Below are 27,482 nucleotides of genomic sequence, written 5' to 3'. Positions count from 1 at the left end.
AACTACCCCTTTACCCTAGATGCTTGGTTTTAATCTAGCTAAACGTTATGTGTTACTTGAAAGCCCCCTGTGTACTTTTAACTGTAGTGAAAGGAACAGTTTCAGACAAGGCAGTCTCTGTGGGTAACTACTTATTTACCTGCTTATATTGCTCTGAAAACTTTCATCCCTAGGAATGAGGCAAACAATAGCAAACTTGCTGTTTTTAGTGCCAATTGAAAAGTTACCTGCAGTACTGCGATTGGCCACCAGAGGACAGAATGTAATTTTCTTGAGTTCATTTTTGTCACGTTTTTCTTATATTGTGGGCTAAAAAAGCAACAGTTATTCAGATTCCCTTTTGGTTATCAATAGAAATCAAACAAAATAAAACATGGAAAAGAAAATAAGATGATACCTTTTTTATTGGACATAACTTAATACATTTCTTGATTAGCTTTCGAAGGTTGCCCTTCTTCGTCAGCAACCTTCGAAAGCTAATCAAGAACTGTATTAAGTTATGTCCAATAAAAAAGGTATCATCTTATTTTCTTTTCCATGTTTTATTTTGTTTGATTTCTATTGATAACCTTTAAGAGTGGACTAACACGGCTACCACACTTCTCTACTTAAGATGGAAGATTCCCTTTTGGAAATCTCCTGCTTTAAATTTATGATTTTTGATGCTGAGGAATGCAATACAATTTAGCAGTAGCGACAATATTCTACCTACTTTAATGCTTACAGTGTTGAGGTTGCATTTAACCCATTCTGCTTGGGTAGCTATGCAAGACTGACTGCCATCTCAGTTCTGAAACACACAGATATATACATATTGTCTTGCCTACACAATTTTAGCATGCCAGTTAAATCACGATAAAGGGTCAGGAGATCCTAATAAACAAACTTCAGATTTAATATTAGAGTCCCACAGGTATGACACGTCTAGCTCTAAGTTGTGAAGTACGGTTAGGATCCTGATGATACCTAACTTCCTCACCCCGTGCACATAATTAATTTCTTTAGCAGCCAGTATACACAGCACACAGTCTTGCACTAAAAATTTCATTTTAGCTTCTTTAGTGCCAGATCGGAACTCAAATCATTTTCCTCACACATAATATACAGCTGTTGTGAAGCTCAGTACATAAGTAGATCCTGCCAGCTGAAATATGTGGTGGAAAGCAGTGGGATTAGGAATTCATGGAGTTGTGGTGGACACACCCCTCATCCCACAACAGATGCACATTCTAGAAACTAACATCAGTTCCCATAATTCTGGTAACCTTAGACAGCAGTCAACCAACCGATTAGAGAACTTGAGAGAAAACAGGATCCCAGTGACACGTGAATGAATGCGTGGAATTCAAAGAATATGTGGATCCTGTTTTGCCCTGAAACAGCCTAGTTGGTGAAACTAGTTGGCTGGATCATATCTTGTACTACAGCTACCATAGACAGCATACCTATTTACAGGATAGTATACATATAAAACCTTACACAGCATACACCAAATAACCAGCTTGAATCTCTGAATTGTGTTTAATTGCTGCCATTTTCTGCTATGCGCTGAGCTTTTTAAATGACCTGCTAACCTACTTTTTAAGTTTTGGAAAGTAAACAGGACTACAATTGAGACTAATTGGGCAAAGCAGTACAACAGAGGTGTCTATCCTCAGCCCAGTTGCATTTTCAGGATTTCCACAATAAATATGCATGAGATCTATTTGCATACAATAGAGGCAGTGCATGCAAACAGATCTTACGTGTATTCATTGTGGAAATCCTGAAAACCCAACTGGGTTGCAGCCCTTGAGCACCGAGATTGGACACTCCTGGATAGGATAATTAGGAATAAGGGGGTGGGGGTTTTCTTTGCAGAAGGTTTAATTTCTCACTTTAGTAATGATTGTTTCATTCTGGTATCATCAAAGTCTCAAATTGTTCAGGTTCTTAGTCTCAAGGGACCATCTTTGTCTCAAATTGTTCAGGTTCTTAGTCTCAAGGGACCATCTTTGGCTCAAAGCTCAGACTTTGTGCTTGGCTCTTAGCCTAAAAGGAGACTGAGGGTGATCCTCTGCTCAACTGAATCTCATGAAAAAGCATAAGGTGAGGAGGCTGTTATTGATGCTGACAAATATTCCCTTTACTTCTCAATGGGGATGGAATGGTAATAAAAAAGGGTCTTGTTGGCATTGTGTATATCTTGTCATTGTGATAGGCCTGTCCGGGTTGTAGATAGCCTTCCTTACCACTGGGTGGCATATTTAGTTTTTATTAAGAAGCTCTTGCCATTGTTTTGCTGTTTACTTTTGTGTACAAAGTCTTTAAGAGACTACACATATGTAAATCAATACGAAATATCTTCACTGCAAAAAGGCACTCTGCTTGTCCAGTGATAGGTTGCAGGTTTGCCTCCTGGCTCATCCTTGCTGATTTAATTCAATGAGACGGCCGGCAAACACTGCTAGTGTTCCAATAATACAAATTAGCATGAAGACTCCAAGGAGGATGTGATCCAGCACCATTGCCACAAACTTCCACTCTTCTGCAGCCTGGGATAAAGGAACAGAGACCAGGTTACAGGCAGCTGCATCTGGTAGCATTTAATGTGTCTTTAAAAATGTAGTAAACTAAATACATTTAAAGTGCATTGACCGGAATCAACATATGTTAAATTGATTAATGCTCATTTAGAAATGTTTATTAAGAGAAATGTGTGAAATGAATAAACGTTCAAAAACGGAAACAAATCTGAAAATGAACATTTTTTTTCCCATGCACATCCCAGGCCTGCTAAGCTTTGTTTAGTTCAGATGTTCATTAAGGGGCTAATTTTAAAGCCTCTTTTGTATGCAAAGTGAAGGACAATTCTATAACTAGGCACCTGTGGTAAGGCATCTCATTGTATGTGCATATGTGCTAAAAAGTAGCACTTGTGAGCACTGTACCTTTAAGCTGAGCAGGAGTCCTCTAACTGCATTGCTGCCGGTGGGAAGTGGTGCTTCAATATTGTGTTTTAATCGCTGGGGACAACCAAGTTCCCTGGATTCCTGAAGAGCTTTCCTGCCCCTCACTATTGAAATTGTGATAGTGAGACAGTGCCCCCTACTGGCAGAACTGTAGGTGGAGGACTCCCGCTCAGCTTACGAGTGTAAGCGTCCTGTGTTCTATTCTATGAGGACATGTGTAAGTGCTATAGAATGCAGATGCAAAGGGGCATACATGGTGTAACATGGGAAGGGCGTGGGTGCCACGTAATGAATACTGTAATTTGTGTGTGCCTTTGCTGCATTTAGGTGCCTGCAGTTATGCCAGGTCTATGGTTGGTGTAATGTGGGTGTGCCTAAATGTAAGCCATTCCATTACGGGTTTTCTATCATGGAATCTGAGCACCCAGATGCTATTACAGAATAGGCCAAGGGTGGGCAACCTTGGTCCTTGAGGGCCACAATCCATCGCGTTCCCAGGATTTCCCCAGTGTATGTGCATGAGATCTATTTGTATACAAAAAGTCTCCACTGGAGCATACAGTGGGGGAAATAAGTATTTGATCCCTTGCTGATTTTGTAAGTTTGCCCACTGACAAAGACATGAGCAGCCCATAATTGAAGGGTAGGTTATTGGTAACAGTGAGAGATAGCACATCACAAATTAAATCCGGAAAATCACATTGTGGAAAGTATATGAATTTATTTGCATTCTGCAGAGGGAAATAAGTATTTGATCCCTCTGGCAAACAAGACCTAATACTTGGTGGCAAAACCCTTGTTGGCAAGCACAGCGGTCAGACGTCTTCTGTAGTTGATGATGAGGTTTGCACACATGTCAGGAGGAATTTTGGTCCACTCCTCTTTGCAGATCATCTCTAAATCATTAAGAGTTCTGGGCTGTCGCTTGGCAACTCGCAGCTTCAGCTCCCTCCATAGGTTTTCAATGGGATTAAGGTCTGGTGACTGGCTAGGCCACTCCATGACCCTAATGTGCTTCTTCCTGAGCCACTCCTTTGTTGCCTTGGCTGTATGTTTTGGGTCATTGTCGTGCTGGAAGACCCAGCCACGACCCATTTTTAAGGCCCTGGCGGAGGGAAGGAGGTTGTCACTCAGAATTGTACGGTACATGGCCCCATCCATTCTCCCATTGATGCGGTGAAGTAGTCCTGTGCCCTTAGCAGAGAAACACCCCCAAAACATAACATTTCCACCTCCATGCTTGACAGTGGGGACAGTGTTCTTTGGGTCATAGGCAGCATTTCTCTTCCTCCAAACACGGCGAGTTGAGTTCATGCCAAAGAGCTCAATTTTTGTCTCATCTGACCACAGCACCTTCTCCCAATCACTCTCGGCATCATCCAGGTGTTCACTGGCAAACTTCAGACGGGCCGTCACATGTGCCTTCCGGAGCAGGGGGACCTTGCGGGCACTGCAGGATTGCAATCCGTTATGTCGCAATGTGTTACCAATGGTTTTCGTGGTGACAGTGGTCCCAGCTGCCTTGAGATCATTGACAAGTTCCCCCCTTGTAGTTGTAGGCTGATTTCTAACCTTCCTCATGATCAAGGATACCCCACGAGGTGAGATTTTGCGTGGAGCCCCAGATCTTTGTCGATTGACAGTCATTTTGTACTTCTTCCATTTTCTTACTATGGCACCAACAGTTGTCTCCTTCTCGCCCAGCGTCTTACTGATGGTTTTGTAGCCCATTCCAGCCTTGTGCAGGTGTATGATCTTGTCCCTGACATCCTTAGACAGCTCCTTGCTCTTGGCCATTTTGTAGAGGTTAGAGTCTGACTGATTCACTGAGTCTGTGGACAGGTGTCTTTCATACAGGTGACCATTGCCGACAGCTGTCTGTCATGCAGGTAACGAGTTGATTTGGAGCATCTACCTGGTCTGTAGGGGCCAGATCTCTTACTGGTTGGTGGGGGATCAAATACTTATTTCCCTCTGCAGAATGCAAATAAATTCATATACTTTCCACAATGTGATTTTACGGATTTAATTTGTGATGTGCTATCTCTCACTGTTACCAATAACCTACCCTTCAATTATGGGCTGCTCATGTCTTTGTCAGTGGGCAAACTTACAAAATCAGCAAGGGATCAAATACTTATTTCCCCCACTGTATGGTGGGGAGCAGCATTCCTGGTAGATTGGCCACACAAACATCCCAGCAGAGCAGTGGGGCACTCTAGGGAGCACTGTAGTAGACTTCACATAAAAGGTCCCAGGTACACATCTCACCATTACCCCCTTATGTTGTATAGTAAGCCCCCCCCCCCAAAACCCACTAAAAAGCTACTGTACCCAACTGTACACCACTACAATAGACCTTATACTGCAGGTGTCACCTATATGTGGATACAATAGGTTCGTGGTGGGTTTTGGATGGCTGACATTTTCCAGCACAAGCGTACCAGTTAGTGGGATATGGGCCTGGGTCCCCTTCTCTGCAGTCCACAGGTCCTAGGCTACTACTCCTGGACCTGCTTGCTGCTCTAATAGGAACGAACATTATATCTGAAGCTATCATAAAAACTGGTATGTACTGTCACTCACATCTTAGGGGGCTGGCATGGGGGGGGGTCAGTGACCACTGGGGGAGTAAGGGGGATTATGTCTTAATCCCTCCAGTGGTCATTTGGTCATTTAGGGTACCTTTTGGTCACTTCCTTGTGATTGAAACAGGTCTAGCCAAAAAGTCTTCATTTTAGCCCTAGATGTTTTCATTTTGTTCCATTATTTTATAACTAGTAAACAAAGGCCTGTTTCTGAGCGCAATGAAATGGGCACTAGCAAGGGTTTCATGGCTGCATGGCTCGTCGTGGTTTTACCTGGTTCGTGGCGTGCACCGCTGTTGTTTCCGTTGTAGCTCTGTGTGGGTGGCGGTTTTCGTGCCCCACCCTCGACGTCATCGCGTTTTGACGCAAGGGCGGAGCAGAGCTACAGTGTGGAAATCCGGAGTTTGTGGCCTGAGTAGATCGTTGGAGGTGAGAATCTGCTCCGCCCTCAACATCATAACGTTTGACGTGAGGGCGGGGCCCAGAGTGTGATTTTCGTGGCTTCAGAGCTTCGAACATACGAACCTTGGCTTCAGTGACGTCAGCAGACAATAGAACGTTGAGGGTGAGTTTTATATATATAGATATCTGTTTGTTTTTAACTTTTACCATATTACTCTAATTCTCTATGTAACAATAAGTAACTATGTTCTAATCCACTACCACCAAGAACGACACATTGTAAGCCACTTTGAACCTGCAAAAAGGTGGGAAAATGTGGGATACAAATGCAATAAATAAATAAATAAATTATTGCAGAAAATCACAACTTGGATGTTTTTGAGAGAGAAACGTCCTTCTGCCATCTTATGACATTATTTTTGATTTTTTTTTTTGTTTTGAAAATGAGCACCACAGTATTTTATAAGTTATCCCCAAATTCTATAAATGGTGCCCAAATTTGTGCATGATCCTGAGATCTGCATGCAAATAAATTAATGTCTTGTTATCTAATCAGTTATTGATATGAATTGGCAGTCATTTGGATTTACACATGAATCTGCCTGTGCGCAGTTCTATAATGATGCACACTCAAATCCCCTCACATGCAACCCAAAAGGGGGCATGGTCATGGGAGGGGCATGAGCGGGTCAGGGGCGTTCACAAAAGATGCGAGCAGTGTTACAGAATTCCAAGGATCCGTGCCTAACTTGTGCACCAGGATTTACACTAGGTGGAGGGTGGGGGTGTGTGTGCTGGGGGGTCTTGATTGGGGGGATGTGATGGGGTCTGGATTGGGGGTGAAGGGATATGCTTGGGGGGGAATGTGATGGGGGGGGTTATTGCAGTAGCCCATTTATGCTATAGTTCAGGAGCATTGGCCTGCTGCTTTGAGGTCCGATGATTCTGGCATGGTAAAATAACCCTGTTTTTTGGCCAGGGTAATTTTACTGTCATTTTATGCCCATAACACGACTTGAGATATGTCACTGCAAGTTATGTTATGGTTTTTTATAGTAACTAGTAAAAAAGACCCGTTTCTTACAGAAATGAAATGGGTGCTAGCAAGGTTTTCCTCGGAGTGTGTATGTTTGAGAGAGAGTGTGTGTGAGAGATGGAGTGTGTGTGTCAGAGAGAGAATGAGAGAGAGACAGAGTGTGTGTGTGTGTTTGTGAGAGGCAGAGTGTCTGTGTGTGTGTGTGACAGAGAGATAGAGTGTGATAAACAGAGAGTGTGTCAGAGAGAGTGTATGTGAGAGACAGTGAGTGTGTGCCCCCCCTTGCAGGTCCCCCACCCCCCTCTCAGGGCCCCCCTCTCACAGGGCCCCCTCCCCGCCCCCACCTCTCTGGTTTCAGGACCCCCTCCCCACCTCTCTCTCCCCTGCCCCCCTGCAGCCACCCATGTCCAGCAACCCTCCCCTCCTCCCCTGCCCCCCTCCAGCCACCCATGTCCAGCGACCCTCCCCACCCGCGCATCAAACCCCCTCGCCACCTGCAGCTGCCACTGGTAACGCTGTCCGACTGCTTGCTGCTTCTCCTGTTGAGCAGCAGCGGCCGCTACGAAAGAAAAAAAGCAATAAATGTTTTTAAACCTCAAACACGCCACCGTAGACAGTCATCAGGCATTGGCTGTCAGTTCTGCAGCCGCTCCTCCTCTCGCCTCCATGTCACTGCCCCTGGAGTAAGACCCCGGAGGAGCGCAGCGACGTGAAAGGCGAGAGGAGGAGCGGCTGCAGAGCCGACAGCCAATGCCTGATGGCTGTCTATGGTGCTGCGTTTGAGGTTTAAAAACATTTATGGCTTTTTATCTTTTTGTAGTGGCCGCTCCTGCTCAACAGGAGAAGCAGCAGCAGCCGGACAGCGTTACCAGTGGCAGCTACGGGTGGTGAGGGGGTTGATGTGCTTCGGGGGGGGGAGTGTTGATGTGTTTCGGGGAGGAGGGGGTGTTTGATGTGCCGGGGGGGGGGGCTTGGGTGATGTGCCGAGGGGGTGTTTGTGCGGTGCACTCACAGCTTATTCCCAGGCAGGGGGAGGAGTAGGGAAACGCGGAGCAACTTGCTCCGTGTGTTTCCCTACTCCTCCCCCTGCCTGGGAATCAGCTGTGAGTGACGTCCACCTGGCTGCAGAGCCTAGCTCAGCAACTCCAGGAGCCACGGACACAGGCAGTCACACATTAGAATTATTATATAGGATGACCTGCTTTACATGCATTTTCATGTTTTGCATATCATTACTATGTAACCCCTGGCTACCTAAATATTGCACAATTTTGTATTGGAGTATTGTGTTCAGTTTTGGAGGTCGTGTTTTGCTAAGGACAGAAAAAGACTTGAAGCGGTTCAGAGAAAAGCAACCAAAATGGTATGGGGTTTGCATTGCAAGATGAATGAGGAGAGAATTGAGGACATGAGCGTGTATACACTAGAGGAAAGGAGAGACGGGTGATACAGATGTTCAAATATTTGAAAGGTATTAATTTACAAACAAACCTTTTCCAGAGATGAGACGGTAGTAGAACCAGAGGACATGAATTGAGGTTGAAGGGGGCCTGACTCAAGAATAACACCTGAAGTTCTTTTTCACGGAGGGTGGTAGATGCCTGGAATGCCCTCCAATGGGAGGTGGTGGAGATGAAAACGATAATGGAATTCAAAAATGCATGGGATAAACACAAAGGAATCCTGTATAGAAGTTGTGGAACCAAACAAGCTTTAGTGGTGATTAGATTGCAACACCAGTAATTGGGAAGCGAAGCCAGTGCTGGGCAGACTTCTATGATCGGTGCCCTGATTGCGGCTGGACAGATTCAGCTTCAGTAACTGGAGAACAAGGCCAGTGCCGGGCAGACTCCCATGGTCTGTGCCCTGAAATTGGCAAGGACAAATCAAGATCAAGTATACGTATCTAGTATCACATCGTACCTTATAGTGAGTTTATCTTGTTGGGCAGATTGGATGGACCATACAGATCGTTATCTGCCATCATCTACTATGTTACCATGGGCCAAATTCTATAAATGGTGCTTTAAAAATCAGCACCACAAAACCACATGCTTAGCATGATTCCATAAACTATGCCTAAAGTTAGGTGTAGTTTATAGAATATGCTTAGCAGTTCTTGCGACTAAAATTTAGGCGCACCCATTTAGGCCACCTAAAACTAGGCCTAAATACTTTAGGGGTATTTTCCTGCTGTCTCATCTTTGCTGGTCAGCGGCCTGGTAAGCTTGAACCATCTTGCTGAACTAATATGGATTCTACACCCTGTGGCCTGAATACATCAGAAACCAGTTTTCTACAAATGAAAACTACTGCTTGGCATAGCATTGCTGGTTTCATCCAAGGACATGTATTTACATGCACTAGCCATCCACCTTATCTCCTGGGAGGTGTGGAGGAGCAGTTTTTATAGTGACAGTCTGTGGGTGCATCTGTGAGCCATGAGGGAGGTTGCTACCATCAGACTTGTGACTGATAAGAGTTTCTTTGCTGCAATTACAAGGCTCCTCATTGTCATCACCATTAATTCTGCTGGACAAAAGTACACTTGGTGATTGGCCCATATGTGTCACCTGCATCGAGAGGGATGCCAGGTTTGGACAAAAGAGAAAGAAAGATCAGAGGAAAAAAAGACTTGTTGGTGGATAGATCTCTCTCAGTGGAACTAGAGAGACTGATTTCCCAAAACACCAGTGAACTGAATTCCTTGTGTGAGAAGCTGACAAGGTCAGTTCAGCTGGAGCTCTGTAGCTTCCCCAAAGACTGTGAACCAGTGCACAGAGCAAGGACCTTGGAACTTTATTCCTGAGCAGGGATAGACTCGCAGGTACCCTGCTAGAGTCTCAGTGGAGGAATTTAATTCTTCACAACACCAGAAGTCTGGAACCTACGGACTGCAAGGGGTGAGAGAAGCAGGATTTTCCTTCCTATAGTTCAGGGGAGCTAGTCTATGGTTTTTGACTGCAACTTGGGTTATAACAGGACCTGTGGTTAGACTAACTTGCTGCTAAGTGTTGGTAATATTTTCTCAGGATATTATAGTTGTGTAATTACTCATTCAACATTTGTAGTAGTAGTAGTAGTAGTAGTAGTATATCTATATTCATATATCCATTGGTATAATAATTATTACTTTGTAGTGCACAAATATATTTTTGTAACTTGCTTTGCATTTTGCCATATTGTTATTTTTTGGCATTATTCCTTTCATTGGTAGTCAACCTAACAGGAACCTAAGGGCCAAATAAGAGGTACTGTCATAGTCCTTATTAAATGAGTTCGGAACAATTGCTATTTAGTACTTTTCTGCCCATCTAAGTACTCCTACAATACCTGCACCTAACTTGGGTGCAGATTGGGTGTATTCCACAACAGTGCACATAGTTTTTTGAAATGTCCACAACCCGCCCTTTCTCCACCCATGGCCACACCCCCTTTTGGCTGCCCACGATTAGAATTTACTCGTACCACATTATAGAATACGCCTAGAAAGTTGTGCACACAAATTCTAATTAAAGCAAATTAGTGCCGCTAATTGGCTGTTAAGTACCAATTATCAGTGCTGATTTGCTTGTTAATTAAGTTGTGTATGCAATTTGACTGTGTGGCCAAATTAGCGTTCAGAACTTAAGGCGCCATTTATAGAATTTGGGGGTATGTTACTGTGTTTTAAACAAGCTGCATTAGGGCCCTTTAAGTCACGTTAAGGAACAAATAACACCACTTAAAGCCTAATGCAGCTTGAGAACTTCTCGCCTTATTGTTTGGAATGAAGCAGGGTCTTACGTTGTTGGATTCCTGGTCAGATTTCATGGTCTCTGCAATGTATTTGACTCCTTCAATAGCGCTCTTTACATCAGGGTTTTTGGTAAGTGGTGATTGGTAGGTGACAGTAGCAGGTCCTGGTTTTCCAGAAATATCAGATATGTCAGTGTCCTCAGTGAAAATCTGCTTTCCTTGTTTATTTCTGGATGGTCTTTTCATTGTGGAGAAAAACATAAGGTTTGGGATGGTATCAATAAAAACCTACAACAACAAAAATAAAAATAAAACTAGTCAATAATTTTTCTGAAGAGTAATCCACATGGAAGTTACATTTTCAATCTTTTTGTTGGCTAGAACCTTAGGACAAACTAGGAGCATTGAAAAATTCAATTAAAAAAACCCAAACAAATTGGGATTCTGACTTCACCTCAAATGGGAAATCTGTCTTTTCACGTCACTCTGAGATATTTGGGAAAGAAAGCTAGCCCTCACCGCTACTGTTTTAGTATATTTTCCACAAATGTAATAAATGTAACTGAATAGCAAAAGTGCAGCATAATGTAGAGCTAAATTTAAGCAAGAAATTGCCAATACCAGAACTGCCAAGTGTTCCAGGAAGCAGACATTTTGGCCAGTACTGATTCTGAACTTATGTCCTAATATAGTGATATTCATTCCTAGTTCTCAAGAGACACAAAGAAGTCAGTTTTTCAGAACATCCCTAATGAATATTCATGAGAGAGATTTGCATACAACACAGGGCGGCATTACAGCTGTCCAGTAAAGTACTTGTAGAGAATGTATTTCTCATTTCCTGCGATAAATACAAAAAAACAGAAGAAACCAGTCTTTGCAAAAAAATAGATAACAAACAGAAACAGCAAAGACGACTATGGAAAAAGATTTTGGCCAGGTGTTTAGGTGTTGTCAATACAGTTTGTTATTTGCTCCTAAAATAAGTATGGAGCTGAAAATTAAGGACTAAATTATCAAAGTCTGTAGCATTTCCCTTTGAAAAATGCCTTGCCCAGTGGGGACTGCAGATTCAAAAGTACCTGGAGAGTTTGCAGATGCAAACTCCTCACTGCCAAGTATGCACAGGAAATTAGAAAAAAACAGAAACAGCAAAGACGACTATGGAAAAAGACGACCTTGCAGAAATACATTTTTTTAAAAGTTTAGTTCCTCAGATGCAAAACGCTGACCAGAGCTTAGTTCATTGATACAGCTTTCGCTGCACCTTTAACGAGAAACGCTCTTACAAGAAAACCTGAAGAATAGACCGAGCAGAAGCTCCGGTACAAGTTTTTCAATATAAGTTTTCGTGAATGAAAACAAGATTTTCTGTATGGTGAAAAGACTCCTGATGCAGGCCTGAAAGGCCGAAACACAGCTGTGTCGAGTCCCAATCACCTTCCTTTTTTAATTTTTATGATCAATAAACTTTTTAAAAAATGTATTTCTGCAAGGTCGTCTTTTTCGATAGTCGTCTTTGCTGTTTCTGTTTTTTTCTAATTTCCTGTGCATACTTGGCAGTGAGGAGTTTGCATCTGCAAACTCTCCAGGTACTTTTGAATCTGCAGTCCCCACTGGGCAAGGCATTTTTCAAAGGGAAATGCTACAGACTTTGATAATTTGGTCCTTAATTTTCAGCTCCATACTTATTTTAGGAGCAAATAACAAACTGTATTGACAACACCTAAACACCTGGCCAAAATCCCCATCCACAAAACATTGACTGCGACTTAACCGATTAATGCACAGAATCTTGTATCTTGTCTCTCATTGCAATGTTTCTTACACAATTAAAACTATGAACATTTTCTGCATACCTTTCTCATCCACTGAGGCATGATGTGAGTGCTTGGAGAACGATGGTGTGTGTTGATGACAATCACGGTAACAATGATAGACATGATGACAAATACCATAGTAAACAGCATGTATTTTCCAATCAAGGGTACAGCACTGGAGGTGGAAGGAATCAACTCAACGATGACCAGAAGGAACACGGTCAACGACAGCAATACGGAAATACTCAGCGTCATTTTCTCCCCTACAGTGAAGAAAGATAACAATGAGGTACACCAGTTCCATTAATGTTATAAATGTTATGCAAGGGGGAAGATATCAATGTGGACTACTGTTAAGATGTTTTATTTTACTGTTAACCCCAGTTATTAGTAACTAGTTGGTCAATATTCAAAAGAGTTTAATCAGGCAGGAGAGGCTGTTGCCCCAGGGGTGTAGCCAGAATAACAGATTTTGGGTGGGCCTTGGCAAAGTGGGTGGGCACCAAGTGTTCTCTCCCCCCCCCCAAAAAAAAATATCTCAGCTGGCATAAAAATGCTTCTTTCCACCTTGGCAGTCTGCAGCAGGCATGCGCTGAAAACTGAGCATGTGCAAGTGCCGATATCGTGGAGAGTAGCATTTTCGTTACCATCAGTCTTCAGCTGGCAGAGCTTGGGATCCCCACCAGCATACCGCTAAACATGTGCCTCTGTTGGGTGGGCCTGAGCCCTTAGCAGGTGGGCCACGGCCCACCCAAGCCCACCTGTGGCTACACCACTGTGTTTTGTCCAGTTAAATCCTGGCGAAGTAGCCGGTCACTGATATTCAGTGACACTTTACTAGTTAGGACCAGATTCTATATATGGCGCAAAAAAAATGATTTTAGCGCTATTCTATAAACCTTGTCTAAAGTTAGATGCATTTGTAAAATATGCGTAGCAGCCATCCTGCAACTCAAATTTAGGTGCGGCCATTTATGCCAAATAAAACCTGCTGCAAATGCCCATGTCTTATTTAGGTGTGGATCAGGCATATTCTATAACAGTGCATGTAATTTTTAGGAATGACCATGACACGCCCATGCCCCTTCCCATGGTCACGTCCTTTTTGTGATCTGCGCATTAGAATTTACGTGCACCACTTTACAGAACGCGCCTAGAAAGTTGTGCACATAAATTCTAATTAGTGCCAATTAGTGCTGATAATTGCTTGTTAGCAGCCAATTATCGGTGTCGATTAGCTTGTTAAACAATTAAGTTGCGCACACAAATCGGCTACGTGTGCAGATTTGCACATGCAACTTTAGTTGCCGTTTGTAGAACCTGGGGGATCAGTACCACTGAATAGTAACGCTAACCAGACACCCCCCTACCAACTAGGTTAGGGGCAGGCCAAGGGCGGAATTAGGGCAGATTGACAACTTAGCCAGTTAGTGGCAATATTTAGTCCGAGTAACCACATAAAGTTAGGACAGAAAGGGGCCCTTTTACTAAGCCACATAGGCGCCTACGTGCGCCCAACGTGTGCCAATTCGGAACTACTGCCCGGCTATCGCATGGCCCAGGCGGTAATTTCATTTTTTAAGCGTGTCCACTCTGCGTGCCAGAAAATATATTTTATTTTGTGGCGCACAGTGCTAACCAGTTGGTAATCAGCATTGTACACGCGCTGACGATTACCGCCCAAAAGCTAAGTGAATGGGTGGCGGTAAGGTCTCAGGGCCAAAATGGACGCGCAACAATTTTCATTTTGCCCCACGTCCATTTTTGCTCCTCCCCCCAAAAAAGGCCCTTTTTTGCAGGTGCACTGAAAAATGGATCTGCGCACGTCCAATACACGCGTCTACACCAGTGCAGGCCACTTTTCGGTGCACCTTAGTAAAAAGACACCTGAAACAATGAATATCATCCAGTGCCCAATTAACTTCCAGTCAGCAGATATACTCATATATTCAATGTTGGAAGCCACACATGCCCCAGTATTGAATATCTGGGGTTAGGTCAGCCCACAGCTGGAAGCAGCTTACAAGCCGCTTACCGCTGAGGCCTGACTATTACCCCTCAAGTCTCATTGTGTAAAATGTGACCTGTGCTAAAAGAGCACGAGTTAGTGGTAAAAATAACATATCTTGATGGAGCTCACATTGATAACTATGTCCCTAAGGAGGAAAGTTATTAATGTGGGCCACTATTAAGGAGGGAGGTTATCATCCTTGGGCTACCATTAAGACATATTATGAGTGACTAGCCACCTTATAATCGAAAGAGAAAAACGCCTAGATTTCGACCCAAATCGGGAGATAGACGTTTATCTCACAAAAACGAATAAATCGGTATAATCGAAAGCTGATTTTGGACGTTTTCAACTGCACTCCGTCGCAGATGCGGACAAAGTTGATGGGGGCATGTCAGAGGTGTGGCGAAGGTGGAACTGGGGCGTGGTTATCGGCCGAGGAGAGATGTACGCGTTAGGGCGATAATCGAAAAAATTAAGGCGTTTTTAGCGAACATTTAGGACACTTTTGTTGGACCCTTTTTTCACACGAACAGGTCCCAAAAAAGTGCTCTAAATGACCAGATGACCATCGGAGGGAATCGGGGATGACCTCCCCTGACTCCCCCAGTGGTCTCTAACCCCCTCCCACCACAAAAAATGATGTTTCACAACTTTTTATTTTCACCCTCAAATGTCATACCCACCTCCCTGGCAGCAGTATGCAGGTCCCTGGAGCAGTTGTTAGGGGGTGCAGTGGACTTCAGGCAGGTGGACCCAGGCCCATCCCCCCCCTACCTGTTACAATTGTGCTGCTTAATGCTTAGTCGTCCAACCCCCCCAAACCCACTGTACCCAATGTAGGTGCCCCCCTTCACCCCTTAGGGCTATAGTAATGGTGTAGACTTGTGGGCAGTGGGTTTTGAGGGGGATTTGGGGGGCTCAACACACAAGGGAAGGGTGCTATGCACCTGGGAGCTCTTTTACCTTTTTTTTTGTTTTTGTAAAAGTGCCCCCTAGGGTGCCCGGTTGGTGTCCTGGCATGTGAGGTGGACCAGTACACTACGACTCCTGGCCCCTCCCACGAACAAATGCCTTGGATTTATTCGTTTTTGAGCTGGGCGCTTTCATTTTCCATTATCACTGAAAAACAAAAACGCCCAGCTCACAAATTGTCGAATAAAACATGGACGTCTATTTTTTTCGAAAATACGGTTCGGTCCGCCCCTTCACAGACCCGTTCTCGGAGATAAACGCCCATGGAGATAGACGTTTTCGTTCGATTATGCCCCTCTAGGTCTCATTGTATAAAATACAACAGTTTCATTGTGTGACAATTGTAATCACTGCTATATGGTTGTATCGTTCATTTGTTTAAACGTTTTGTAATGCATGTGCACCGCCTACTCCATATAGTGGCTTTGACTGATACTGACCCCTGCCGCAGGCATTGTAGCAGAAACACGAGCTGTTTTGGGTCCTTTTCCTATAGTAGTTCACCAACCTCTGCCTGGGCCTGTTGCCTTTTCTTTGGTTTTTGCATTTATTCTGTACACCATGGAAGCATCAAACTGCTGGTGTACGCCAAAGGAATACTTCTTTGGTCAATCCCTTTTTGAGTAGTTTAGCTGCCATCTGTTGCCATCATCATTTATGGTTATTTTGGGCCACCTTTGTGTCTTGATGACCTTCTTTGCTCCCTCGGTCAAAGCCAACCTTTCATATTTTTGTTCCAGATCCAACTTCTAATCCAGCAACCATTGCCGCCTCCTTTTCATGTGTCCTGGCTAATCCCTGCCCGGGCTTTCTGAGCATTCAATTGATCAGGATAAATGCATCCCAATTAATGAAGTTACTGAGGAAGACAAATTGCGTACTCTTGCTATGACAGAGGTCTTGCTTAAGGAAGGTGAGGCTACGTATATTTAGCAATCATACACCTCTCATTTCTCCGTTCTATAGGAATAGGGTTGCTAGGCAACGTGGTGCTGTAGCATTGCTTTTTGCCAAAGGTTACCCTTTATCTGAAGTTCTTCTGGGCTTACTTAAATACTTAAAAGCCCTTCTTGTTAAGTTTGATTTTCTTTCCTTCACTTGCTCTTATGGTATGTCACCCCCTCAGTCTTCCCTCTTGCTACCTCAGCATCTCTTGAGGAGCTTCAAGCATTAGTTTTGGATTCTTCCCATGCTTTGCCAATGTTGGGGGTTTTAATATTTATACAGATGATCTCCTTAATCCTTATTGTAACCCGAGGTTAAATGTTACATTTTTTTTTTAACATTCGAGGGGAAGTCTGGACCCCTCTGGGCGGCAGTAGAGGTGATTGCCGTGGTGGTTGCTCAGTCAGTGCGATTGCAGGCATTCCGGACTGGCAGGAATTGCAGAGAGGCTGCAGGAGCCAGAAAACGGTGCAAACATTCATGCATGAGCATTGGTGTCCACTAACACTAGCAGGGACACCTGATGTAATTAAAAGTATGTTTAAAAGAGAAGAAGAGCCCTGGCCAGCAAAAGTATATGTGTTGGGGTCTGCAGAGGTGGCCGATGTGGGCTGTGACCTTTTTGGTGCGGTGTTTGTGCTCCAAAAGGTGATAAATATCTTTCATCCATATAAAGTGAATTTGTACTTTAAAAGTTGTGATTGTTGTGTGATTCTCATAAGAAACTCCTAGCGGCATTATGTCATGGAATCAAAGTGAAAAATGACATTTATTTATGTATAAAAACTGTAGCTTTATGTATGTTTTAGTTATGCAGGCGTAGTTTCAGTGTTATGAGAGCTGGAATCTGATTGGCTGGACAAAGTCACATGGGGACCTGTTTTTTTTAATGGGGAAGATTCTGGGGATCAGATTCAGGAGGAGAAAAAGTAGGGCTGAAAGGAGGCAGTTTGGGTATTTGTATATGTGAGACTGTAAGAACTGAACATATTTAAAAATTGTCATATTTGAGTAAGGTTTAAGAGAAACTGTAAGATTTAGGGAGGAGTGATACTAGTTTTGTGTAAGAAATATTTTTCTAAGCTGAAGTTAGTGTAGAAACTGCAATTTGAGCCAGGACTTGCAAATGTTCTGAGAGAAAGGAAAACTTGATCTGGTTTAACATTGAATGCCTCGTGGAAAAGTGATTTTCAGAGAGTTCCACTGAGTGAAGCTGTATAAATCTTGAAGTCTGACTCTTATATTTGAAAGTGATTTGTGTGTTGCTGCACTGTAAAGGCATTGAATGGCTTTTTATAAAAAATATTGCTGAGTGTTTTTGAAAGAAGAAGCTGCATGTGAATCCTAGTAATTAATCCTGAACCTAGCAGGATTGTAAGCAAATCTGCCAACTCCTCTGGTTTTTCTCAGTCTGTTTAAAAATACTCTAGAAAAAAAAGAGACTTTAATTTGAACTTTTGAGTTAACTACAACTTTCTGAGTGCTCTAACCTCTGAGGAAAGAGGGAAATTGTATAGGCACTTGTAAGTAACCAAAGGGTCATTTTACTGAGGTGCGCTAACAGATTTAGCACGCGCTAATGATTAGCGCGTGCTAAATGATAAGATGCCCATAAAAATATAATGGGTGTCTTATCATTTAGCGTATGCTAATCATTAGCACTCGCTAAATCCATTAGTCCACCTTAGTAAAAGGACCCCTAAGAAAAATAGAGCAAAGGTTTAAGAGTTCTGTGAAATTTAAGGAATTGTCTTTTGTTTTATCCAGAGCTTTTCTGACTTAAGCTTGGTTAGCTTGGAAAAAGAAAAAAGTAAAAGCTAAATTTTCATGCCAGAGTAAAAAGGACATCTCTTAATGGAGTCAGCTCAGAGTTTTTATTGCTGTACATGTTAACCTAAGAGAAATACTTTCTTTTTGGAAGAAGCCTCCCTAACAGGAAGAAACTAAAATAGTAACAGAAATAAAGTACAAAAAAGGAATTCTAGAGAGGGAATTAAGAATTATTGGTTTATTTCAAGTAATCAGGTTGTCTCACAGTGTAGGTATCCTGAGACTTCTATAGGAACATAAAGGCAGTGCACACATTTACAGGCGGGCAGATAGTTTTTGTTGTTTATTTCTTTATAGTTCCTTACAGGACTCAGCTGGATTCTTCAGCATCTGGAAGAGAAGAAGGCCCCCAACGTTAACCAAGAAAGGAGAAGAAACAAAGTTTAAAGAGAGCTGGAAGCAGATAAATGCTGCTGTCATCTACACTGCACGAACATCACACTTGAGGACTGTTCTGAGTGTGATGACTGTTCTAGAAAAACACTGTAGATATTTTTCTGATCCACTAAAAAAAAAAGTGGAAAATTAAGTAAAGTTGAAGTTTTATTTGAATTTATACTTACCTGAGAGGTATTGCCATTCACTAGTGGATCCAGCCACCTAGAGTAAAAGCAAGCCAAAAGAAGGAGAATTGGTTCTTAAGGGTAAACGATATTGTAAAGAAAGCAGAATATAGAAAGAAATATTGGTTTGAGAGATAGTCATACTTACCTTATGGGAGGTGCAAGGGTTCCTAAGTAAAAGTTCTTGAAGCCTATAGTAACTGTAAGAAAGAAGGAACTTATACATATACCCTCTATTTCTACAAAAAGTGCACCCAATTTTATTTATTAGGATTTATTTACCACCTTTTTGAAAGAATTCACTCAAGTCGGTGTACAGTAAGAATAAATCAAACATAACCAATAGAAAATTACAGCAGTAAAAATATTCAAATAACAACACAAAGTATGGCATAGTAATTTAATTGAATAACAAGCTAATTAGTGCCAATAATTGGCTTTTAACAACAATTATTAGCACTAATTAGATTCAATTAACACGTACGTGTGTAAATTTAGGCGTGGGTCGGAAATGGGGGAGCAGAAATGGGAGGCCCAGTAGTCGGATCAGAGCATGACTTTTAGTTACGTGCGTAATTATAGAATAAGGGGGCTCCACACCTAAATATAGGCACAGGCTTTTGCACCACATTTTCGTTGGTGCAAATGGCCGCACGTAAATGTAGTCATGATCCCTGGGCTTAAGCGCTATTCTATAAAACATGCCTAAATTTAGGCGTAGTTTATAGAATACTGCTACGTGCTTTTATTGTGTGTGCCAATTGTTTAGGTGCCATTTATAGAATTCCCCCCATACTGTGAAACTTCAGCTGAATTTATTTAAGAGAGAATTGATGCCTAAAATAACTTTATAAGATGTTCTACCTTGTATTTTAGAATTTTTATTATGTTTTGAACAGTTTCAATGAGTTCAGTTAATTTAAACTTCATAAATAAATTTTTAGTTATATCCATAAATATCTGCTGACTTTTATTACCATGCCATCGTATCCAGATATCTATGTTTAACAGAGTATAACACCTTTTCTCTGTCTGCACTAAATTCACTGGCAGCAACAAACTAATTTCAAATATTTCTTCTTATTATTTTGAGAGAGAAGGATGAGATTCTTTTTTTATGAGGTGGATCCTCCAGTTCCAAGGCACCATACCTGAGGTAGATCTTGGCCCTGTGATTTTCATTATTTCAGATCTGGTAAATTGTAGGGTAAGGTCAGCTCACGGGTATGGGGATCTCTTACATTATTTCCATGATTTTTTGCTCCTCATGCGTAGTTTGGGTTTCTACCAATTTGTTTTCTTCCCCCATGCACATTTCAGGTCTCTCTTTAGACTTGATATTGTCTTCTAATTTGCTTCAGCCCCTCTCTTTGCCAGTCTTGTTTTTTTTCTCTCTCTCTCTCTCTCTCTTGGATGGACCATTTATTGATCTCTTTGTGCCTTGTCTTGCCCCATCTTCAAAATTTATTCTTAGGATCACTAGGAAACTACAACTGGTGGACCTTGAGGCTTTGGCTTGTTAATTGTCAATCTTCCTCCCTGCTTTGCTGTTCTTCTTGGGAAGAGAAGGATTGCTTTTTGCTTAATACTCTTGGTATTATCTTTAAGAGCTTGCATCCCCCAAAGATTGTAAAGTCTCTATGTCCCAAGGCCATCCATGGTATCATCACAGCCTTTGCCTCTTAAAAAGTCAGGCTCACTTTGCTTAAAGAGCTTGGTGTAAATGTAAGTCTGCCCTCAAACATCCCATCTGTAAACAGCTGTTTATGCTGCCAAGAGAGATTTCTACACAAAATTGATTCAGTTTCAGTCTCAATTAAAGTTATGCTAAGCAGCTGTTTAAAGCGACCTCTGGACTCTTGGAATCAGTCTCTTCTACTAACACCCAACAGTCTTTTCTTCATTCTTCTGATGCTTTTATATCTTTCTTTTTCAACGAAGACAATAAGGTCAGGAAGGAGTTCCTTTCCCCAATCTGCTTTGGTCCCCTTTCATCCTTTGTTGATTGCTCTTCCCATTCTTCTTTCCTGAGCTCTTAGCATTCTTTCCATCTTTCTTCCCCCACTAGTCTTGGAAAAGTCATAAAGCCTAAGAACATAAGCGTTGCCATACTGGGATAGATTGAAGACCCATCAAGCCCAGTATTCTGTTTCCAACAGTGACCAATCCAGGTCACAAGTACCTGGCAAGATCCCAGAACAATAAAACAGATTTTAAGCAGTGGCTTTTCCCAGGTCCCTCTTAATAATAGCTTATGGACTTTTCTTTTAGGAAATTATCCAAACCTTGTTTAAACCCTGCTAAGCTAACTGCTGTACCACATTCTCTAGCAATGAATTCCAGAGTTTAATTACATGTTGAGTGAAGAAATATTTTCTCTGGTTTGTTTTAATTTTACTACTTAGTAACTTCATTGCGTGCCCCCTGTCTCCTCTTTGCAGAACTGTCTATGGTTCTTTTACTTCCCGGCCTTTCACCGTAAAGCCCTAGCCATATAGACTCAGAAATACTAAAGACTTTTATATCATTCTACCTTAGTTGGTATAAAGAGGTCATGTGGAGGGGCATTTTCAAAAGAAACGTCCAAGTTGCAATTTGGACGTCCATCTTTCGTTTTGAAAGTACCGTCAGAGACATCTAAATCCTTAAATTTGGACGTCCCTAGATTTGGACGTCCTTGGATCTGGACATTTCTGACTTTCAGCAATTTTTGAAACCAAAGACGTCCATGTCAAAAATGTCCAAATGCAAGCCATTTGAACGTGGGAGGAGCCAGCATTTGTAGTGCACTGGTCCCCATGACATGCCAGGACACTAACTGGGCACCCTAGAGGGCACTGCAGTGGATTTCATAAATTGCTCCCAGGAACATAGCTCCCTTACCTTGTGTGCTGAGCCCCCCAGAACCCACTACCCACTACCCACAACTGTACACCACTACCATAGCCCTTATGGGTGAAGGGGGGCACCTATATATGGGTACAGTGGGTTTGTGGTGGGTTTTGGAGAGCTCGCTGTTTCCTGCACAAATGTAACAGGTATGGGGGTATGGGCCTGGGTCTGCCTGTCTGAAGTGCACTGCAGTACCCACTAAAACTGCTCCAGGGACCTGCATGCGCTGTCATGGACCTGAGTATGACATCTGAGGTTGGCATAGAGCCTGGCACAAAATATTTTTAAAGATGTTTTTTAAGGGTGGGAGGGGGTTAGTGACCACTGGAGGAGAAATGGGAGGTCATCCCTGATTCCGTCCAGTGGTCATCTGGTCATTTTGGGCACCTTTTTGTGCCTTATTCGTTAAAAAAAAACACATCCGGGTGAAAATGTCCAAGTGTTCGTCAGGGACGTCCTTGCTTTTTTCGATTATGGGTCAAAGATGTTCAAGTGTTAGGCACACCCAAGTCCCGTCTTCGCTACGTCTCCAACGCGCACCCTTGAAATTTGGACATCCTTGTGACGGACTGCAGTTGGAGATGTCCAAAATCGGGTTTCGATTATACCGATTTGGACGTCTCTGTGAGAAGGACGTCCATCTTCCATTTTATGTCGAAAGGTGGATGTCCTTCTCTTTCGAAAATGAGCCTGAAAGTGATTCAGGACTACATAGGAGACAGAAATTGCTTAAGCATCTGCTCTGTTGGATGCCTCAGGTAAAGGGGAACCTTCTACATCCCTTCTGAGAAATTGAGGAGAAAGGAGAGAGTGGGCTACAGGTGTATTTTCCAGCAGGGTTGACTTGGAGTTTTCTTAACCATTGGTAGCCCAGGAACATCTACTGGGCAGAAGGAAACTCCCATCCCCCAACACCCCAAACAAACTCTATGGTGATCTAGTGGATCCCCCCTCCCCAACACCCAAACCAAATAGTTCCTGTTGGTACAGTGGACCCCTATCTCCATCCCTCATGCACCTGGAATATGGAAGGCAGAAGCAATGCCCACTCACCCCCACCTCTGCACTGCCATCCTGCAATAAGGGTATCTTTGTCCCATTTTTCAGAATAAGGCACCCATCCACTTAGAAGGCAATTCTATAAGGCATGCTTAGAGTTAGGCTTCAATTGCACACCAAAGTTCATAAAATAGTGGCACTTCTACGCAGAATTGGCAGCAATAATTGTCTGTTATGCACCACATTGCTTGGAGATATTCTATAAAATTGGTGTTCAAGTTGCATAGTGCATAACTAAAAGTGAGCCATACCGGTAGGCAGTACATGGGGGCTGTGTCATCAAGAGAGGTGTGCACTTGTATTTTGTAACAGGTTAGGTGCTCCCAAAAGCCATTATGGAATTAGCACTATGGGCTAGATTCTATATATTATGCCTAGAAAATTGGAGCCGAAATGAAAAAAGCCTAAGTGTATTCTATAAAGTACACCTTAATTTAGGCATACTTTATAGAATAAGCCTTAATTTCCAAGCGGTTTATAGAATACACTGAGTGCCCATTGACGCGACTAAATTTACTTGCGGCCATTTATGCTACATTGTAGTGCAGAGTGTACCCAGTGGTAATCGAGCAGTTGTGCGTGCTGCCCCAATGGGTGCGGTAAGGGCTCCCCCCCCCCCCAAAGTGCTTTGCTTGCCACATGGCCATTTCCTGCAGAAAGGCGAAACTTCCCTTTTACCAGGTGTGCTAAAAGGGGCCCTAAATGTTGTGTACTGTTATGCCTATGAACATTTTGGAGAGGAGGTGATATGGACAAGTTTTTGCTGAGAACTGAACAGAGATGCATATTCATATTGTAAACAGTGACACTGAGAGGTCTCAACATGGAAATGGACTTACCAGTATTCCTTTAAGTTAAGACCCTTTTTATGTTTTATGTCTCAGTCACATCTTTTATCATTTAATTCTGTGTTATTATTAGGATAGTTTTATTATATATGTACTTTTTATATTTTTTCAAAGACCCTGCCATATTAAGTGGTATTTAATTATTATTTTTTATATATCTTTTATTGTTTGTCATAATTTTCTATGTTTTGATTCCTTTTAGTATGCTGTTTCAATCCAATATGATGTTTAAATTAGGTTTTCATGGTTTATATCCATTTTATTAGTGGTTCCAATGCATATTTAATCTTTAAAGAGTGTCTACAGACCTTACCTCGATGTTACAGGGTCCGAAGGTGTCACTTCCAGTTAGTGATATCATTGAAATGCACACAGTGAAACACATAGTTCCCGCAGGAGTTTTCAGTGATTTTAGGTGTTATACTAGCAGTAAATCTCATCAGTTTTGCTATAAGGCAGGCTTTCAATCATCTACAATCGTACATTCACTGGAGCCCTTGTACAAAAGCGTGTAGGCGCCTCGCGCGTCCAACAGGTGTCAAATTTGCACTACCGCCCAGCTACCACATGCCCCGGGTGGTAATTCCATTTTTGGTGCGTGCCCAAAACACACAGTAGAAAATATTTTCTATTTTCTACCATGGGGCCCTTACCCGGTGGTAATCAGCAGTTGGCACATGCTGCACGCTTACTGCCCGGTTACTGCGTGACACCTTACTGCTAAGTCAATGGGTGGCATTAAGGTCTAAGGCCGAAAATGGATGCGAGCTGGTTTTCATTTTGCCACACGTCCATTTTCCGGCACATTAAAAAAAATCCCCTTTTTTCCAGGCGTGCTCAGGAAATGTACCAGCGCACGTCCAAAACACACGTCTACACCAGCGCAGGCCACCTGTGGGCACATCTTAGTAAAAGGGCCCATATTTCCTAGTGTTTCAAAATATTGGGCCGTTTTTTTATCCCGAGAATGCTTTTAACTTTTGTAATTTTTTTGGCAGCATTATGCTTTTAATTAGTTTACAGCTTAGCTTCTTGTTCTTAGTTGCTGAATAATGTCTTTTTGCTATGCTATGCTATATGATTCTTATATTCCGCTAAGTTCAAAAGAGATTCTAAGTGGATAACAAACAATAAGTCCTTCTTCAGGAGAATTTACAATTGCTTAACTAGTACATTGAAACTAAAAACAAACAAAATCTTTCTCAGTTGCACAACTCAAACATTAATTGCAGTTGCATATCTAATACATTGAAACCAAAAAGCATCTTTCTCATCAAACAAAATAAGACTTTAACGCTTTCCTGGAGAAATAATATTGTGTTATTCTCCAAATTTCTAAAGGCAGTCTGTTCCAAAACGTAACTCCCTGATGATAAAAAGGAACGCTCTAGCATGGATTTCTTCCAAACACCCTTAGAAGATGGATAATTTAATTTCAAACAGCATTTCGATCTACTGAGGAAAAAGACAATGGGAAATCTAGATAATTAATCAGTATACCAGATCTGACTCTGTACAGCATTTTGTACATCATGCATGCTTGCTTAAACTTCAATCTTGAAGATACCAGAAGCCAATGTAGCTCCTTCAACGGTGGGGATGCTCTTTCATACTTTCCCAGGCTGTAAATCAATCTTGCTGCTGTATTCTGCAGAAAGTTAAGTTTTTGTAGCAGTTTTTTTTAGTAAGGCCCCCAAATAGTGAGTTACAATAATCTAAGGGGGTTGTTTTCTAAAGCTTAGCTTGAGTTATCTGCAGCAAGGCTCATAGGAATAAAATGGGCCCTGTTGCAGATAACTCGAGCTAAGGTTTAGTAAACAGGGGGGGAGGGGGGGTAAGTATGGAATCAGGACTGCCTGTGCCACTGTTCTAAAGTTGTCTGGGTGTAATTTAGATTGAATTGCTTTCAGCTGCCGTAATTGGAAATAAATTTTAAGCCTGAATAAATAATGACTCCTAACACTTTTGAGTGGTCCTCAGTCATTAGTTTCTCACCTGTACCCAATTCCAAACACTTTGCTGTCAGCTTCTCATAATCTCCAAACCAAAGAACATTAGTCTTTAGTCTACTTAATTTTAGAAAATTGGCTTTAGCCCAATTATCAGTTTTGATGACAATCTCTCTCAGGTGCTGATTTTCTGATTGCTTTGTTTATGTTTTGATAGTTAAATGTTCTCTGTTCTAAGTCACCTTGGGTACTTTTAGGTGGAGGGTACAAACTGAATTTTTAGGTGGAGGGTACAAATTGAACAAAAATGATACAATCAAAGTTTGCTAACTTTTCAGTACTTGAAAATTTCCCATTATTTGGTCATTCAAAGCCGCAATGATTTTGGGTAAATTCATTCCTAGAATGTTTTTGGATGAATCACAGGATAGATTTAATTTATTGACCAGAAAACACTGTAGCAACATCACTGGATATCTATCTGTATCTAATAATGGCTTTTCAAAATTAATGGCAAAAATATGTAAGTACCTGACTCTGTGGGCAGATAGAAGACTAAACCTGTTAAAAATGAGAAGAGCAGACAAGGAATGATGACATTCACAATGAAGTAGAGAGGTAGGCGCTGCATCAGGAAGTGATAAGTGATATCCAGATACGGAGTGTCCGGACAGCAGGAGTAGTCTACGCGATGCTTCCAGCCTCGGTAATCTTTCATTACCCACTCTCCACTCTCCATAAAGTTGCTCAAATCTGGATGATCACTCTCCTAATTAAAAAAAAAAGAGCAACAAAGAAAAAAAAAACAATAAAACAAAACAAATAAAATATAAAATCCAGTTGGGTCAACATTGAGCCGGTGGTGGTAGGAATTAACCCTGGATATTTAATACCAGGCCGCATCCGGGCTCCAGCTTTGAATATCCGGGTATGGGCAGTCACCTGGAAGTTAACCAGGCACTGGCCAGTATTCCGACCGATGCCCAGTTTGCTTGGTGGATAAAGTTAAGACAGCCTTTTAGCCATCCTAGCTTTATCTGCTTATATAAGTGGTTAGAAGACTAAATAATGCCACTAACTGGTTAAATCCAAAATACCAAACTCCCTGTGTCAAATACTAGGGTCTTCTAACCAAATAGTAACAGGCGAGAACTACATCTAATAACAATATCTAATTTTATAATAAAACCTCTCTGTGTGTCACCTTTGGCCCATCGTGGTGATTTCTTACAACAAAGCAAATAAACAACCTCAATAGTGTAAATGTAAATGTCCAAACGTGCTTATAACTTGTAAACGTGCCCATTCATCAGTCCAAACATTTTCAAGAAGATGATCACTAATTTCACTATCTTCCCAAGACGAGAAGTACCCAGCAGACTCTTTAATTGCGGCCTGATGAGGTGCCCCATTTCAAGTCTTCCTCAGGAGCCGTTATCTCCAATTCTCCTGGTCTGCCCGCTTGATAGTATTCTTTCAAAGGTGCTATGTTCAAGGCTTAAACTTGCACATAATGGGGATCCCTTTTTATCCCTTATTTTGTAACGGATGAAAAACGCTATAGAGAGCTCACCCTTCACCTGTCGTCAACAAATTGACATCATTAATGTGTGTCAGATCTCACCAATGCATCAACTTTCTCAAACTCATAAACGCATTTGGACATTTACACTTTAATTACACGCAGTTGCCGATATAGATTGCACTTAACTTTAGGTAATCTATAGAGAAATACCCCCTATTCCCCTAATTCTATAAAAGTCGCTAAAAATTGTGTGCACAAATTTGGGTACGCGCTCAGTTTGTGCAAGCAATTTAATTGAATGACTAGCTAATTAGCGCCAATAATTGGCATGTTAACAAATTATTGATCCT

The 27,482-nt window shown here is 42.1% G+C and overlaps 1 protein-coding gene and 1 long non-coding RNA gene across 3 annotated transcripts in view; one reads left to right on the top strand and one right to left on the bottom strand.

The window, feature by feature from the left end:
* The first annotated feature begins 548 nt into the window (after nucleotides 1-548).
* On the top strand, nucleotides 549-2,075 carry LOC115474475. The gene is made up of 2 exons (XR_003942863.1): nucleotides 549-1,928; nucleotides 1,971-2,075. It is a non-coding gene; the product is annotated as an uncharacterized LOC115474475 (long non-coding RNA).
* A 92-nt stretch (nucleotides 2,076-2,167) lies between these two features.
* Nucleotides 2,168-27,482, bottom strand: part of CHRNA1 (cholinergic receptor nicotinic alpha 1 subunit) — a 60,446-nt gene continuing 35,131 nt past the window's right edge. For both annotated transcript variants that reach the window (XM_030209956.1, XM_030209957.1), the window contains 4 exons: nucleotides 26,139-26,376; nucleotides 12,575-12,798; nucleotides 10,764-11,003; nucleotides 2,168-2,534 (listed from right to left, as the gene is read on the bottom strand). In XM_030209956.1, the coding sequence (XP_030065816.1) occupies nucleotides 2,403-2,534; nucleotides 10,764-11,003; nucleotides 12,575-12,798; nucleotides 26,139-26,376 (834 nt within the window). In that variant the 3' untranslated portion in view covers nucleotides 2,168-2,402. The remainder of the gene's footprint in view (nucleotides 2,535-10,763; nucleotides 11,004-12,574; nucleotides 12,799-26,138; nucleotides 26,377-27,482) is intronic.

Source organism: Microcaecilia unicolor, chromosome 7 (genome assembly GCF_901765095.1).
Source record: "Microcaecilia unicolor chromosome 7, aMicUni1.1, whole genome shotgun sequence".
Lineage (NCBI taxonomy): Eukaryota > Metazoa > Chordata > Amphibia > Gymnophiona > Siphonopidae > Microcaecilia > Microcaecilia unicolor.
The sequence above is the reverse complement of the archived record's forward strand: the minus strand, read 5'-3'. Positions and strand labels throughout refer to the sequence as shown.